General features: G+C 65.9%; 1 protein-coding gene across 1 annotated transcript in view; it reads left to right on the top strand.

The window, feature by feature from the left end:
- The first annotated feature begins 5703 nt into the window (after positions 1 to 5703).
- The window catches only part of ASS1 (argininosuccinate synthase 1), a 35528-nt gene continuing 24815 nt past the window's right edge, over positions 5704 to 16416 (top strand). Inside the window, exons 1-7 of the mRNA XM_036416088.2 lie at positions 5704 to 5769; positions 6307 to 6413; positions 7080 to 7148; positions 9112 to 9300; positions 12606 to 12662; positions 13098 to 13172; positions 16109 to 16179. Of these exons, the coding sequence (XP_036271981.1) occupies positions 6309 to 6413; positions 7080 to 7148; positions 9112 to 9300; positions 12606 to 12662; positions 13098 to 13172; positions 16109 to 16179 (566 nt within the window). The 5' untranslated portion in view covers positions 5704 to 5769; positions 6307 to 6308. The remainder of the gene's footprint in view (positions 5770 to 6306; positions 6414 to 7079; positions 7149 to 9111; positions 9301 to 12605; positions 12663 to 13097; positions 13173 to 16108; positions 16180 to 16416) is intronic.

Below are 16416 nucleotides of genomic sequence, written 5' to 3'. Positions count from 1 at the left end.
GCTTTGGAAATTGGTTTGATGCCTTTGCCCTCCTCGAAGGACTTGCAGCCACTAAACTGGCCCGTGGGCTTGCGTGACAGACAGAGCGCCAGCGGAGGGGTGGGGACTGCTGGCAGAGGGACAGCGGGACTGAGTCAGCAGCCCTGGCCCCCGCTTCTGAGGGTCCCCACCTCCGGCTGCCTCTGGTGCAGGAAAGGCCGGGCCAGGGCTGCCTCCTTACGTCACCCGTCCCCACACTTTCCTGTCCAAGACGGCTCACTGCCGCAGAGCGGCTTCAGGCTCCCACCTCCGAGGGGGCCGGGGTGGGGCGGGGTTCAGGGCTGGGAGGACGTAGGTACTGGGGGGTCCTATAGTGTAGTCTTGGGCTGGCCGGGATCTGTGGCTGTGCTAGGCTGAGGCTGAGGCTGAGGGCTGAGGCTGAGGCTGAGGGCTGAGGGCTGAGGGCTGAGGGCTGAGGCTGAGGCTGAGGGCTGAGGGCTGAGGGCTGAGGGCTGAGGCTGAGGCTGAGGGCTGAGGCTGAGGGCTGAGGGCTGAGGCTGAGGGCTGAGGCTGAGGCTGAGGGCTGAGGGCTGAGGCTGAGGGCTGAGGCTGAGGCTGAGGCTGAGGGCTGAGGCTGAGGCTGTGCTGGGCTGAGGTGTAGTGGCTGCTGCTGTGAGGCCTGCATAGGGCCTGGGAGAGGCAGGCACAGAGCCTCTGGAGATTAGACCCAGGTCCCAGCTCAGAAGGGACCCGAAACCTCCCCGCTGCCTGTGAGCAGTCAGCCGGTCTTCTGGGGGCCAGGTCCCGCTGCCCTGGGCAGTGTGGGCAGGTGCCAGGACCCCATCCTGGATGGAAATGAAACGCAGACGTCCTAGTGCCGCCTCCGCCCCCGGGGGACAATGGGGTGCGGCTCCAGGGACAGTGGGGGTCAGGGGGCTCTCAGGGGGCCAGAAAGCCCAGCCCAAGACCCAAGTGGCAGAAAACTTACTGGCTTTGGTCCCCACTCTGATCCCCACTCCCACCGGCTGTGCTCCCCACCCCCTGCCTGGCAGGCTGGCAAGGCTCAGCTGCAGGGCTGCGCCCCTGCCACCCGCGGGCTCAGCCCCTGCGGGGCCTCGGAGCCTCCGCCTGGTGCCAGGGAGGGAGGCGATGCCCGGGCCCTCCGGAGCGGGGGTGGCTAGGGAGGGGGCCGGGCGGGGGGGATGGGAATAGCGGGAGGGCGAGGCCGCTGGGCCCACGCAGGTGGCGGGCCGGGAGCGGTGCTCGGAGGGGGCGGGCCTCAGAGGGGGCGGGGCCTCAGAGGGGCGGGCCCTGGGCGGGGCGGAGGGGCGGGGCCTGTCCGCGTCCCCACGTGTCCGGCTCCCGCCTGCCCGCCCTGCCCGCCGCTTATAACCCGGGACCCGCGCCGCCAGCGGCCCTGCTCCGCCCGCACCTCCGCCGGGACCGGTAAGATCCCTCCCGGCTCCGACCCGGACCGGACCCGACCCGGCCGGGACTCCTGGGTCCCGGGCCGCGGGGTGGGAACGGGGACGGGGAGAGGCCGGGTCTGCGGGGCCGGGTCGGGGGGTGAGTCCCCTTCGGGGCGCGGTCCTTCCCGAACGCCCTCTGACCCCGCTTCTCCGCCCCGAGAGGGTGCGAGGGTCCTGGTCTCGCCGCCCTGCTCACCCGCCGGCTGCCTCCTCCTCTTTTCCCGGTGAAACCGGGGGCCACCCCCCCCTCCATTTACCCGCCGCTGCCGGGGGTGCGGGGGGGCGTCTTCCCTGCGGGGCGCCCCCGCCTGTGCCCCTAAAGGGCTGCGTGCCCTGCCCAGGCGGGGGTCCCGGCGGGCGCGGGCGCGGGCGCGGGGCGCGGGGCACGGGGCTGTGGCACCGGGTGTGGGAGGGGCCGCTCCGCAGGAAATGCCCGCCGTCCGGGTGGCTGTTGCCTTTGGCCCCTGGGGCGGCTGAGCCGGGGGAGGGCGGTCATTGTGAAAGGGAGGAAGCTGCTGGCCGCTCCCAGCGGGGCTCCTCCTGGGGAGGCCTGACCCCCCTGACCCCCTCCCAGCGTTCCTCTCGGACCCGAGGCTCTCTCCTGCCCGCCGCCTGGCTGCACGCACATCTGGGCAGGATCAAACCTGCCCGCCCTCCGGGAAGGATCTGATCGGCCGGGCTTGGATCCCTGTCCCAGCCCAGGGCTGAGGGCTGAGGGCTGAGGACTGAGCCCTGAGGGCAGGGCGTCTACCTGGCGACCGGAACCGCCTCTCCTAGGATTGCCTCAGTTTCCCCCCTCCTGTCAGAGCTGCGCGGGCTCAGGACTCTGGCAGTGCCTGGACCTGCTGGCTCGCTGTGCCTGGAGCAGTGCCATCCTGGGGGCCGGACGGGCCACAGGTGCCCTGCCCTCCTGCCTTAGGAGCTGGGCAGAGGCAGAACCTGCTCAGACAGAGGGGATGGGGACTGGGACGCAGGAGCTGGAGGATCTGCCTTTACGCCCTACCCCTTCCCCTCGGCCCGCCCTGCCCCCAGCCTGGGCAGGGGGCCTGGTGGGGCTGTGCCAGGGGAAGCCATTCTGCTCTGCTCAGTGCCAGCAAAGGAGGGGTGTGTCCTGCCCGCTGAGTGCCCAGGCTGGGCGGGCACCGGGGACCGTGGAGAAGGAAGGCTGCCCTCAGCACTGGGCTCCCCCCAGGTGCTCACAGGCACCCCATCGCCTGCCTGCTGCTCCGGGCTCTGCTGGCCGATAGGGACCAGGGCCCCGGAGCCTGACTTTGGGGGGCCGGGGGAGGGGAGAGAGAGACAGGCCCAGACTAACCTGCTATGCAGGCAGTCATCCCGGGCCTGGGAGGCTGAAAGAGCGGCCGATGCCTGCCAGCGTCCTGCCTGTGGGCACCGTGTGGAAAGAGCCGCTGGAATGCTGGGAGCCGGGGCTGAGGCTCTGGTCTCTGCAATACTCTGGGAAAAGTGCCTCTCCCAGCCTTGGCACCCTCCTCACTCCTGGGGAGGCCAGGCAGGTCAGTGCTATTAGCAGAATAAACACATGAGGGCATGCACTCCCCCCGCAGCCGGATGCCCCCGGAGGGGGGGGTGAGTGATGACATGTATGAACCTCAGGCATCGTGGGGGGGGGGGGGGGGGGGGGGGGGCTGGAGCCCAGGTCAAGCCTCCTGCCCGCAGATTCCTGGCCTGTCATTTGGGAAGAACCCCTCCCCCCACCCCAAGAACATGCAGGTGAACTGAGTGGGGTCTGTCCGGCAACTATTCGGGCTGAATGCTGACAGCGCCGCCTTGTGGTCATAGTGTGGAATTGCAGGCTGGCTATCCCCTGTGGATGAGGGCAGCAAGGAGACAGGAGCTGCCGCCCCAGGACGAGGAGATCCCAGAGCCCAGGGGAGCCCCTGTGGCCTGGGTGGAGGGAGGGCTTCCTGCGAATGGCCCAGCTCCGCGGAGCTAGAATGGCGGAGAGGGGTTCCAGAACATTCCCCAGGCTGGAGCACATGGTGGGTGGGGATGCAGCGGGACTGTGTTTCTGGAAGCCCTGTAAGGTGAGGGAGAGATCTGTGGTCTCCTGGAGGCCGACGGACCAGCCCCAGGCAGCGTGCAGTCAGCTGGCTCCTGGTCCAGCACTGCCCGGGCCGGTCCCGGCGCCCGGAAGAGCCTCCAGCTGGCAGTCACACACGTGCACGCCTGCACTTGGCCCGGACACAGTCTCTGCCCCGGTCCTCAGCCCGGCGCTCACCTGTCAGAGCGTGCGGGTTTCCTCAGCATCAGGCGGGCGCCCTGCAGGCCGGTGCTCCCCGGGAGGCCGGGGGATGGCTCTGGCTGGGGCTGCTGCTGCCTTCCTCCCGCTGGCGAAGGAGCTGGGCTGGCACCGGGAGCGGAGGACCCTGCCCCGGGCGGTTCATGTAGGGTGGGGTGGGGTGGGCACGGCTGGGGGTGGGCGAGTCTGAGTCGAGCCAGGATCTATGGGCACCCCCAGGCGGGCAGCCCGGTGCAGAGCCAGAGGGTTGCTGGTTGGGGGGATGGGGAGATGGAGGCCTGGAGCGTGGGGCGCTTGCCCAGGGCCAGCCGTGACCGGGGGCGGAGAGTCCAGCGGGCACAGGCTCAATGCCCAGCTCTGGGCTCTCCCTCTCTCCTCCCCCCACCCCCCACATCGCACTGAACCCTTGCAGGCCTGGGGGAGATGGGCTGTTGTGCAGATGAGCAGCTGAAGTAGCTCGAACCCAGGTCCGGAGGGCCCGTTCAGGGCGCTGACTGGCTCCCTGGGCCGGGGCTGCTCTCTCTCCACCCGGTCCCCCTCCCCCCGGTCTCCCTCCCCCAGGCCTCGGAGGACCTTCCCCAGATGCTGGCGGGCAGGAGCAAGGCCAGTGTCTGATTGCGTCATTTCCCCAGGCCTACGCCCAGCTCCTAATCTCCGGTCTCTCTCTCTCTCTCTCTCTCTCTCTCTCTCTCTCACACACACACACACACACACACACACACACACACACACGCTCACGCTCGGATGCCTGCGCCCAAGGCGCGCAGCCTGGCAGCGGGAGGGTCAGGGCCGCTGAGGGAGCCCGCACAGGACTGGGACGTGGAGGGAATGTTAACCCTCTCTCTGTCGGTGAGGGATGATCGCCAGACAGAAGAGGCAGCACTGTCCTGAGTGCTGCCAGCTGCCGGGCGCGGGCGATGGGCCCTGTCCCCACGGGGCTCTGGCGGGGGACGAGGGCAGGTAGGACGCAGCATGACCGGTGCAGAGATGGCCCCCGCTGAGGCGAGGTGGGACCACTGAGGCACAGCACGGCAGACAGAGGTGGTCTGTAGCTCCATGGAGCCGCCCCTCTCCCGCCCTGATGCCCACCCTCCTGGCTCCAGGTGCAAAGGGAGGTGGCAAAGGCCACCCCGGGTGTCTGAGCCCCCCACGGGCCCCCAGACCACACCGTGCCCCTGTGCGTCCCTTCCCTGCGCCTCCCGGGAGCCGGGCGGGTAGCCTTGTGCTTACAGGTCTGGCTGGTCTGCGTTTCCATCCTGGCTCTGCCTCTTCCCAGCCAAGCATGGTCTTTAGCCTGAGCCTCAGTTTCCCTGTCTCTAACACGAGGTAACACACGTGGACTGCTCAGTGTGTAATAGACGTGTTTATTATCTTTTTTAAAATGTGTTTTACTGGTTTCAGAGAGAGGAAGGGAGAGGGAGAGAGAGAGAAACATCCACGATGAGAGGGAATCACTGATGGGCTGCCTCCTGCACGCCCTCTGCTGGGGATCGAGCCCGCAGGCCAGGCCTGTGCCCTTGACCGGGAATCGCACCGTGACCTCCTGGGTCGACGCTCAACCATTGGGCCTCACTGGCGGGCCACGTCTCCATTATCTTGATTGGGTGATGGTTTCAGTGGTGCTCGGAGGTGTTTATCGGATGCCCTCAATATATGTGCAGTTTATTGTCTGAATATGCAACAGGGCGGGGGAGGGGCAGGTCCCTGGAGACAGCCAGGCCACCCGCTGTCCGCCCTGCTCTGCCTCAGTGGTCCCACCAGGCCTCGGGCATGGCCCATCACCGCACCGCACAGGTCGTGCTGTTTTCCAACTGCCCTCGTGTGCCCCGTCCCAGGCACACACCTCCCACAGCTGCCCGCGCAGCCCGGCTGCTAAAGGGGGTTCCAGTGGCTGGAAGGCTAGTTCAGGGCCTCTGCCACACACACACACACACACACACACACACACCCCGAGGCTGCTGCGCCTGGAAACTGAGCGGCGTTTGGTGTTTGCTTCTGCAGAGTGGATCGCCAGGCAGTGACGACAGATTCCAGAGGCCAGGAACCCACACCTTCACCCAGGTACCTCCTGCCGCCCTCCGCCCTCCGCCCTCCTCCTTAATGGTCTGTTGTGTGGCTGAGTTGCCATGGCACCTGTGCGGGCCCCCGGGGCGGTGCCTGGCCGGTGGTTGAATGGCCGGTGGAGGGGAGAGTTGTGGGTATCGATCAGATCCACCCCCAGCCTCCCTGCCCCGAGAGGCCTTCTCTGCCAAGTCCGAAGGGCAGCAGGGACAGGAGGGACGTGAGCCCCGGGGGCGGGGGGGGGGACCGTGAGACTGAGGCGCTGCAGATCCAGGCACTTCACCTCCAGGCGACGGGCAGGGTTCAGGCGCCTGCGTCCTGGTGCTGATGGCGGAGCGTGGAGGGGTGTGGCTTCAGGAATGGGGCGTCCTCAGCTGGCCCTGGCGATGGCGAACATCCTGGCAGCTTGTGCGGGATGAGGCTGCCCAGGCGGAGGCTGGGGGTTTGGGGGGCTAGGGGGTGGGACAGAAGGGCGCTGTTGGCTGGGGCTGGCGGGCAGGACAGACCCATCCATCCTCTCTCCCTCCGTCCCTCCAGACATGTCCGGCAAAGGCTCCGTGGTGCTGGCCTACAGTGGCGGCCTGGACACCTCCTGCATCCTCGTGTGGCTGAAGGAGCAAGGCTATGACGTCATTGCCTACCTGGTGAGGAGGCGCGGAGGGCCTGCCCGCCGCCCCCAGCTGCCCGCTGCTCCCCGCCACTCCCCGCCCGCCCCCGGAGTCTGTCCCTGCCCCGCCTCCCTTTCTCCCCGTCCCGGGCGCCCCAGGCCTGGAGGGGCCCCCCAGCGCACAGAGCAGCCGCTCTCCGGGGGCTCCCCTGAGCAGGACCCGGGCCGGCCTGCAGCCACGTCTGTCTGGGCGGCGGCCCCAGGACATGGAGTCAGGCTGGGACCTGGGCACAGGCCTCCCTGCCGCCCGCTGGCCTCCGTGGACGGTCAAGTGGCTGCACTTGGCTGGGACGTGAGCAGGGGAGTTGTCCTGGCTTGGGGGGGGGGGGGGAAGGGAGAGGGAACAGGAAGAGATAGAGGGTTCAAGGGAAGCCTTTGACCTTGAAGGCAGCGTTAGCAAATGTTGCGGCCCAGCGGCCGGTGCTGCCCAGGGCCAGGCCTGGCCAGGCCTCCCCCCCCCAGCGGCAGCTCCTGGGAATATTCGGGTTCTCCACGCCCTGGCTGGTGCCCTCTCCCCGCCCTGGGGCCCAGCCTCTGAGGGAAACCCCTCCGAGTGAGGGCTGTTGTGTGGACGGCTCTTGCCCGGGGCTCGCCCAGGGACTGCCCCGTCCCCGGCTTACGGGCCTCTGCTCCCGCCCCCCAGGCCAACATCGGCCAGAAGGAGGACTTCGAGGAAGCCAGGAAGAAGGCGCTGAAGCTCGGGGCCAAAAAGGTACCATGTGGGGGCAGGGCTGGGCCGGAAGTGGGGTTTGGACCTGGGGGCGGGGGGGGGGGCCTAGTTGTAGGGGAGCGGGGCATGAAGGTAGCAGCGGGCCTTCTTCTCCAAAGCTCCTTGTCCCCCCTGCTCCCTTCTGATTGGTCCTCCTGCTTCCAAGAGGGAAATAACTCTCTTCTGGGGGTGTGAGTACTTACTCCTCCTCCACCCAGCCACCTCCCATCCATCCACCCATCCTCTCCTCATCCACTGACCTATCCGCTCTTCCATCTGCCCATCCACCTGTATCCGCACCCATCCACCCATCTTCTCCTCCTCCACTCACTCATCCACCTGCCCATCCACTCACCCATCCACCCTTCCACCTGCCCATCCGCCTGTCCATCCTCCTCTATCCGCACCCACACACCCATCCTCTCCTCCTCCACTCACTCATCCACCTGCCCATCCACTCACCCATCCACCCTTCCGCCTGTCCATCCTCCTCTATCCGCACCCACACACCCATCCTCTCCTCCTCCACTCACTCATCCACCTGCCCATCCACTCACCCATCCACCCTTCCACCTGCCCATCCGCCTGACCATCCTCCTCTATCCGCACCCACACACCCATCCTCCCATCCGTTCAGCGGCCTCAGGAAACTTCAGCTGAGCTCGCACACTGACTGAGCGTCTGTGTGGCATGCAGGCCCTGTGCCGGGTGCGGGCCCACATGGTGAACGGGCACGTGGTCCCTGCTCGCCTGGGCTCACCATGCGAGTGTGAGCCCCTCCCTGGGGGGGGGGGGGGGGTCCCTGGCGCCCAAACCAGAAGCAGGTCCCTCTGCAGGGCACATGTAACTCGCTCTGGAAGGCAGCCCGTGTGCTGTGTGTCCCACGTTCCCTATTCCAGGATAGAGATTCAGCAAAAGGAACCCTCGGAATTCTTCCAGACCCTCCTTATGCCGCTGGCCCTGTAGGAAGGCGTGTGGAACGCCACGCCCATCTGTGCTCGGGGCACGCGCTGCTGCCTGCCATGGCTTTTGCACGTGATGATTGCATCATGGTAGCAAAGGCTTCCGCTCAGGGCCTCCCAGAAAGGGTCTTGGGGACCCCCCGGGTGACCATTTTGAGAGCCATTCCTCTAGATCAGAGGTCGGCAAACAGTGGCTCTGTTGACTGATGAGTTTGCTGGCCCCTAAGGCATCATCCTTACCCAGGAGTGTTGACTTCAGGTTAAAGACATCAGTGCATTATTAAAATAAGTGCTTTTTAAGTGTTTTTCCCTAGCAGTGGTCGGCAAACTCATTAGTCAACAGAGCAGCAAACCTCGGCTGGCGAGCCGCATGTGGCTCACGAGCCGCAGTTTGCCGGCCACTCTGTAGGTGGGGCTTGTGGCTGGTATCCTGTGCATTGCAGGATGCCCGCCAGCATCTCTGTCCTCTTGTCCTCTGCCCACTCGACGCCAAAGCCCCTGCCCAACCCGAACCAAAACCATCTTCCGGCCTTGCCAGCCGACCCTGGGGACAGAGTCACCGCTGGATTGTGTGGGTGGCGGCTCTTCACGGCTCTGCATCTGAGGTGGCAGCTGAGCTTCATTTCAGGCCCAGAATGCTGTGTGTGTGAGGAGGGATGGAAGGGCCGCAGCTACCCTGTTTCCCCGAAAATAAGACAGTGTCTTATATTAATTTTTTCTCCCAAAGTTGCGCTAGGTCTTATTTTCGGAGGATGTCTTATTTTCGGGGAAACACGGGTAGTTTCCGTGGGATGGTGTATCCGGATTGATTAACAATGTCTGCCCCGAGTACAGGACAGAGAGTGAGGGTATGGCAGGCTGGGATTGATTAGCGATGCCAGAGGCGCAGCTCGCCAGGGCCCATTAGTTGTGTCCGCCTTAGACGCAGACGGTGCACGTCGCGGGGGGCTCTGCCTCCTGACTGGGCCCCCCTCGCTGAGCCTCCCGCCCCCGGGCTCCCCCAGGTGTTCATCGAGGACGTGAGCAAGGAGTTTGTGGAGGAGTTCATCTGGCCGGCCGTCCAGTCCAGCGCTCTGTACGAGGACCGCTACCTCCTGGGCACCTCCCTGGCCAGGCCCTGCATCGCCCGCAAGCAGGTGGAGATCGCCCAGCGGGAGGGCGCCAAGTACGTGTCCCACGGCGCCACGGGCAAGGTGAGACCGAGGGCGGGCCGACGGGGGGCTGGGCGGAGGGCAGGGGCCGGGGCCGCGGAGGGAGGGAGGTACAGGCGCCGAGTGATGGGCAGATGGCCCTGGATTGCGTGTGCGTGTCCCCCGTAGCTGCCCGGGGCACAGCTACGGGGGACGGGCTGGATAAGAGGGATCGTACTAGTACGTGCATTTCCACATGATGTCACCCCATTTGGCCAGCTTGAGGCTGCGCGTGGGGGACATTGCCTCTGGCTAGTCACAGAGCATGCGTCGCCACCTGTGTAGTAGAAAGGGTCAGAAACCCCGAGTTAGCAGAGGCTCAGGTCCTGGCTCCCCGGCTTTCACGCGGTGTGACTTCACCCCGTAGATAACATGGGACCAGCTCCGTCGGGGTCGGTGGGGAGTCATGAGTAGGGTAATCCCAATAGCATGCACAGCGTTCAATGATAGGGATGTGCCCTCATCGTATGATTATCAGGCCTGGCCTAGGGCTCCTGCAGGCAGAGGAAGGCCAGTGGGAACGATGGTCAGCGCAGAATAAAGACTCCTCTGTCCACGCTGCCGTGAGCTGGCAGTGAGATCCCCGTTCCAGGTGTTGGAGGTGAGAGCAGACCAGGTTCTGCAAGCGCTCCTGCCGGGAGAGGACTGAGGGCGGGTGGCACTCAGGGCTGGTAGACTGAGCGGATGAGTGTGTGAGGGTCTGGCCAAGGCTTGAGTGGCAGAGAGACCCCGAGAGTAATCCACACGCAATAGCCAGGAGCAGCTGTGTGCGCCGCTCCGTTTGGCCACCAGAGGGCCCCAGAGGCTTGTATTTGAGATCTTCTGGGGCCGACCCTGGAGGAAGCCGCTGGAGAAGGAGGCGGCGGCCCAGGGGCCTCTGGTCCCCAGCCTGGTTCCGGGGGGCTGTGGCTCTGAGAACAGCACCCTCTGCGGCGGTTGTGTGGCCCTTTGGGACCTCGGGCTGTCCCTGCAGTTGATATTCAGTGTCTCAAAGACGAGCACCCAGACTTGGGACATCTCGGGGGGCCTCCACGGCCAGCACAGTCCAGAAAATTATAAATGTGTGGGCCGGCGAGCCCAGCCCCCTGCAGGGCTGAGGGCAGGCTGGCTGGGGCGGGCATCACCCATCAGGAAGGAGGAAGGGCGCCCAGGCCGCAGGAACAGACTGTGCAAAGGCCTGGAGCCAAGAGGCGGCTTCCCACCCAGGCCCTGCCCGGTGGCACCTGGTACAGAGATCAAGCTGGGATCCCTCCCTCCACACCCCGCGGAGGCCTTGACCCAGCCCCCCTCCCAAACTGCTGCACAGAAGCCGGATGGCTCCTCCGGGGCCGCCTCCTTCCCACCGGTTTTTGGAAAGAAGCCTGGAAATCTGAGCCGCAGACTCGGGCAGGCGCAGGCGGGGAGCAGGGGTTTGGTAAATGGCGCCATCTGCATGGCTGGCCTGGGAGCAATGGGCCCCTCCCTCCCAGCCCTGGCAGCCCCGGTGGGTGCCGCACCCACACATCAACACGCCTGCATGTGTATCCGCACACGGATGCACACCGTGTGTGTGTGACGGCTCTGCCCGGCCCCCGGGGTGCCGCCAGGGGCTAGCCTGGGTGCGGGTCCTGGGGGAGGGGGTGGGAGGACCCAGTGGGCCTCGGCCTGGTCTGGGGCAGATTTGAACCGAGGCCACCTGTTGGCTGCTAGCGGGTCTGGCTCTGGAACAGATGGGCGTCCCCGGCGGGCAGACACCGGCCGGGGCCTGGGGAGGAGGCAGCAGCCACCATTGTCCCGGGGAAATGTGATGCCCTGGGCACGGGTCCCGGGATGTGCGACACCAGAGCTCTCCCGTACAGACAGGCCGCCCGTTATGGTAGCTCCCGCCTGGCCCCCCGCCCCTGCAGTTCTCCCAGGAAGCTGAGGCTCAGAGGAGGCGGGTCCCGATGGTGTGAGGGAGGAAGGGAGGGCAGGTCACAGCATGGAGCAGCCGGGCAGGGCCACACAGGCGGGGGCCTCTCTCTGGCTGGAGAAGGCCCCCCAGCCCTGCACACACGTGTGCCCCCAGAAGTGTGCGTCCCTGCCAGGCACCTGGACATGCGTGCCCTCCACCTCTGCCCACACATACATGTGCGGCATCTCACTGAGTCTGCTGTGTTTCTGCATCCCCTCACCCCACCCCGGGCCCACGCTGACACAGGAAGTCATGGCCCTCACCACACACGCCGGGCACAGGGCACCCGCCCTGCACGCCGGCTCGGCTCTGCGCTCGAGACCTGGCCGCTGAGGGGCGGGAGCTGCGTTCCTTCTCCAGGAAAGCCTCTTCCATCCTCACAGCCGCCCTCGGGCCCGCTCCAGAAAGCTCTGAGAGCGGCCAGCCGCCGGCACTGAGCAGCCCGCATTGCTCTCTCTCACACACACACACACACACACACACACACACACCATCCCCACACACAGCTGTGGTTACACACACACACACACACCACACGCCGTCCCCACACCCAGCTGTGGTTACACACACACACACACACACACACATGCACACGCACACGCACACACGCCACACACATACATGCACACGCACACGCACACACGCCACACACCGTCCCCACACCCAGCTGTGGTTACACACACACACACACACACACACCCAGCTGTGGTTCCTGACACACACACACAGTCCCCACACCCAGCTGTGGTTACACACACACACACACACACACACACACATCACGTCCCCACACACAGCTGTGGTTATACACACACACACACACACACACACACAGCTGTGGTTCCTGACACACACACACACAGTCCCCACACCCAGCTGTGGTTACACACACACACACACACACACACACCCAGCTGTGGTTACACACACACACACCACACGCCGTCCCCACACCCAGCTGTGGTTACACACACACACACACACACACACACACACCCAGCTGTGGTTCCTGACACACACACACACAGTCCCCACACCCAGCTGTGGTTACACACACACACACACACACACACACACACACATCACATCCCCACACACAGCTGTGGTTACACACACACACACACACACACACACCCAGCTGTGGTTCCTGACACACACACACACAGTCCCCAGCTGTGGTTACACACACACACACACACACACACACACCCAGCTGTGGTTACACACACACACACACACACACCCAGCTGTGGTCCCTCACACACACACACACACACACACACACCCCCAGCTGTGGTCCCTCACACACACACACACACACACACACACACACACACCCAGCTGTGGTCCCTCACACCCCTGTTCTGTGTTCCAGGGCAACGACCAGGTCCGGTTTGAGCTCACCTGCTACTCGCTGGCCCCCCAGATCAAGGTAAGAGTTGCTCTCAGGGGCGGGGCCTGGCTCTGGGAGACGCCGGGACAGGGACAGGGCACCTGAGCCTCCGGGGGTGGGGGCGCCCCTACTCCCACAGAGAGTGCCCCCCTCACACTGCTGCCCGTGGACACGCCCTCCCCAGGGGCTGCCCAAGTTCAAGGCTTGTCTAGTTCAAACCCTCAGGGCTCTGCTGGGGAGACGGAGGCCCAGGGGCAGGACCCGCCTGGGGACACACGGCCCTCCTGCCCTGGAGCCTGGGCCTCTGGAATCCCACCCCGACGTGGGGGCCGTCCTTCCCTGCCTAACGGGCGCCCGGGACTGCGTCCTCGGGGGCAGCAGGAGGCCCTGGGGCCACCGGAGTCTCCTGCCCCCCAGCAGCGAGGCCAGCCCGTGCTCTGGGCTCCCGGTCTGACCCCTCGCCCCTGCCCCCAGGTCATCGCCCCCTGGAGGATGCCCGAGTTCTACAACCGCTTCCAGGGCCGCAGTGACCTGATGGAGTACGCCAAGGTAGGAGCCTGCCTCAAGGCCTCGCCTGCCGCCCGCACGCCCTCCGGGGGCCGCGGCCCACCAGCCCGAGGCTGGGCCGACCCCATGCCTGGGGATGGCACCTCTGTCCAGCTGCCCCTCCCACCCGTCCCCCATTTTCCGGGCACCTGAGCCCTGGGCCAGCCAGCCCCCGGGGTGTGGTCCCTGCCTGAGCCGGGCCTCTCCCGCTGCCTCCCGTCCTGCCATCTCCGCTGTGGGTGTCCCTCTGGGGACAGACAGCCGGGGGTGGGAGCCAGGCTGTTCTCTGCCCCTCGTTACCTGGCGGCTAACGGTCCCCCGTGCCCTCCCGCGGGCAGGCAGGCCCACCGAGGAGCCGCGGCCCCCGAGGCCGGGCCCGGCCAGCCCTTTTGAAGTACAAGTTGCAATAAAACATATTAGAAGTTTTACATCGAGATCCTTAGCCTCTCCCCAGGGGACCTTTCTTTTTAGCGACGCGGTGGCAGCGCCTGACAAACAGCCTCCATCAGTCAGACCAGAAAATTGCCCGGGTTTTAAATAGCAGCCGCCCGGCCGGCCGCGCTGTGCGCCCCCCGCCGGCCGCCGGGTGCCACGTGGCGGGGACGCGGGGGGACGCGGCCTGCCCCGCCGCCGGCTTCCCATCACGGCCGCGTGCTCGGGGAGAGGCCCCGCCATCTGCTGTTTTGTGATGAGGAGGGAGTTTACAAGAGCAGGCCCATATGTTGCCAAACAAACCGTCAAACAGCGGGGCTCTTCAGGGAGTGGCTTGGCGAGGCCTCGGGTCTCCCCGATCGGACGGGATCCGGGGGCGCTTCATCTCTGAGAGTGATGGATTGGAGCCCCCGCCCGCCCCGTCCCTGTTCGCACGCCCGCCGTCCGGGTTCGAGACCGGGCCGGGCTGGTCCAACTGCGGCTCCCCGCATAAAACGCTCGGCCCCAAGCCGCGCTCGCTGGCTCCTGGGCCCCCAGCAGAGGTGAAGTTCAGGGGGGTCGTGTCCCCCCCCCCCCCGTCCAGGCTGGGGGGGAGGCGCTGTGCTCAGCCTCCATCCCCAATGGAAAGGTTGCCGGGAAAGTCAAGCCCGGGTCCCCCCACCAGCCCTCCCTCCTCCCTCCCTCAGAGGCCCGTCCCACCTCCTAGTGGGGGGCAGTGTCCCTGCGCCCAGGAACCGGCCAGAAGGACTGAGCAGCAGCCAGGCTTTGCCCGAAGCCCAGAGCCGGGCGGGACCCTGGGCGGTGAGAAGCCCTGCTCCCAGGACGCCAGCGCGGAGCCCGAGGCCGCGGCCGCCCTCGCCAGGCAGGGAACCGCCCTCGGCAGGGCCTCCTCCTTCTCCCTGTCGCCATTGCCTTTTCATTTTTCAGTGTATATTTCTACTGATTTCAGAGAGAGGCAGGGAGAGGGGGCGAGAGAGAGAGAAATGATGAGAGAGAATCAAGGGTCTTTTGCCTCCTGCACGCCCCACACCCAGGATCGAGCCTACAACCCGGGCAATGTGCCCTCGACCGGAATAGAACCGTGACCCCAACCACTGAGCTACGCCAGCAAGGCTCACCATCTTCCTTTTTTTTTTTTTTTTTTTTTTTTGATTAAGGTATTACAAATGTGTCCTATCTCCCCAGTGCCCGCCCCCCAGCCCTGCCCTCACCGTCACCCCCTGTTGTCTGTGTCCATCACTGATGCTCATTTGCATGCATACAGGTCCTTTGGTTGGTCTCGGCCATCTTTCTATTTTAGCCAGCCTTCGAGTTTGGAGCCGGGCGGCGCTCGGTGTACACGTGGACGATGGCTCGTGTCCTGTCCTCGAGGGCACTGAGGGGCCCGGGCCCGGGGGCGGGGGTGGAGGGACATCAGACAGAGAGGGGAGGGAACACAGAGTCTCTGGTCAGGGACTGTCGCTATTTTGGGCGTTTGTGGTGCTGCCACCCTGTTCTCTCCTCCCTCCCTCCCTCTCCCAGGCCCAGCGGGAGAGAGAGCGTCCACCCTCAACACAGGCCCAGCGGCCACTGGTTCCCGGCCCGCAGCCCGGCAGGGTTCGGCTGCACAGCGCCCGGGCCCTCTGCTGGGGAGAGCTCAGGACCAGTGTTGATTTGACTCTGGGCAACTTGGGGGGACCAGGCTGCCCCCCAGCATGGAGCGGCCTCTCCCATTCCAGGTGGTTTAAATGGAAGAACAAAACATTCTAGCGTGGACGCGAGTTTTGGCCTCATTTCTTTTGAGATTCCCTCCTTCCCTCCCTCCTGGGATTGAGGGCTGAGCCGCACCAGGAGGATGGGGGTGATGCCGGTGGGACCCGGTGGTCCTGGGCCTCTGAGCTTCTGGAACCCGCCGGGCTCGGTGCTGACGGGCTCGGGGACAGAGGGTCCCGTCTTGCTGGCTTAGGCGGCCAGCCTGGGCCTGAGCTGCCTCCCGTGGCAGGAAGCGGGGAGGGAGAGCAGGACACGCTGAGGCGCTGGTGCCCGATCCAGCCTGGTGCCCGGGGTCCGCCGGGGAACATGGGGCCCTCAGGGGACCCGCCTCATCTTTCACCCCAAAGGCCGAGGGAGGGGCCCCTTCAGAGCGCTGCCAGCAGCCCCCAGGCCGGCCCTTAGCCATGGACTGTCCACTGGGGAAGGAAGCACAGACATACGGGGGGGGGGGGGGGGGTTGCTGCCGGGGCTGTTCCTCTTCGGGATTTCGGGGTGCTTCAGGGGCCCTGGGAGTGTAAGTCCAGAATGTTCCAGAAGGAACCTGTGAATTCAGCGTCCGCTCCGCAGCATCCTGGACGTGCAGCTGGGGGTGTGGGGGGGGGGGGGGGGAGACTGTGAGGCTCTGGGTCTTGCTTGCATTAAGGGGCCAGCGTTTGGGGCTGACAGTGACCTTGAAAAACACCGAGGCGGCTGGCCCGGCCCCCCCCTCCCCTCCGCTCCCAGCTCCCTCACGCGGTCCTGTCTCCGACCCACAGCAACACGGCATCCCCATCCCGGTCACCCCCAAGAGCCCGTGGAGCATGGACGAGAACCTCATGCACATCAGGTACGGCGTGCGCCCGCCCATCCGCGGGGCTGCCGGCGCGGGGGCGCCTGCCGGGCGGCCGGACACGAGAGGCCCCGCCCTCACGGAGTGGGGGAGGCCAGGCCCCTTGTTCCAGCGCCCCCTGAGCCCTGCTGGGTGCCCGGGCGATGCGGGCGCCGGCCTCTGAGGGGTGCTTTGGAGGCGAATCCTCGGGGGTTCGGCGGGAGCAGCAGAGCAGGGAAGAGCACAGGAAACAGG

Source organism: Pipistrellus kuhlii, unplaced genomic scaffold (assembly GCF_014108245.1).
Source record: "Pipistrellus kuhlii isolate mPipKuh1 unplaced genomic scaffold, mPipKuh1.p scaffold_m20_p_53, whole genome shotgun sequence".
Taxonomy (NCBI): Eukaryota; Metazoa; Chordata; class Mammalia; order Chiroptera; family Vespertilionidae; genus Pipistrellus; species Pipistrellus kuhlii.
This window is presented reverse-complemented; position numbering and strand designations above follow the sequence as displayed.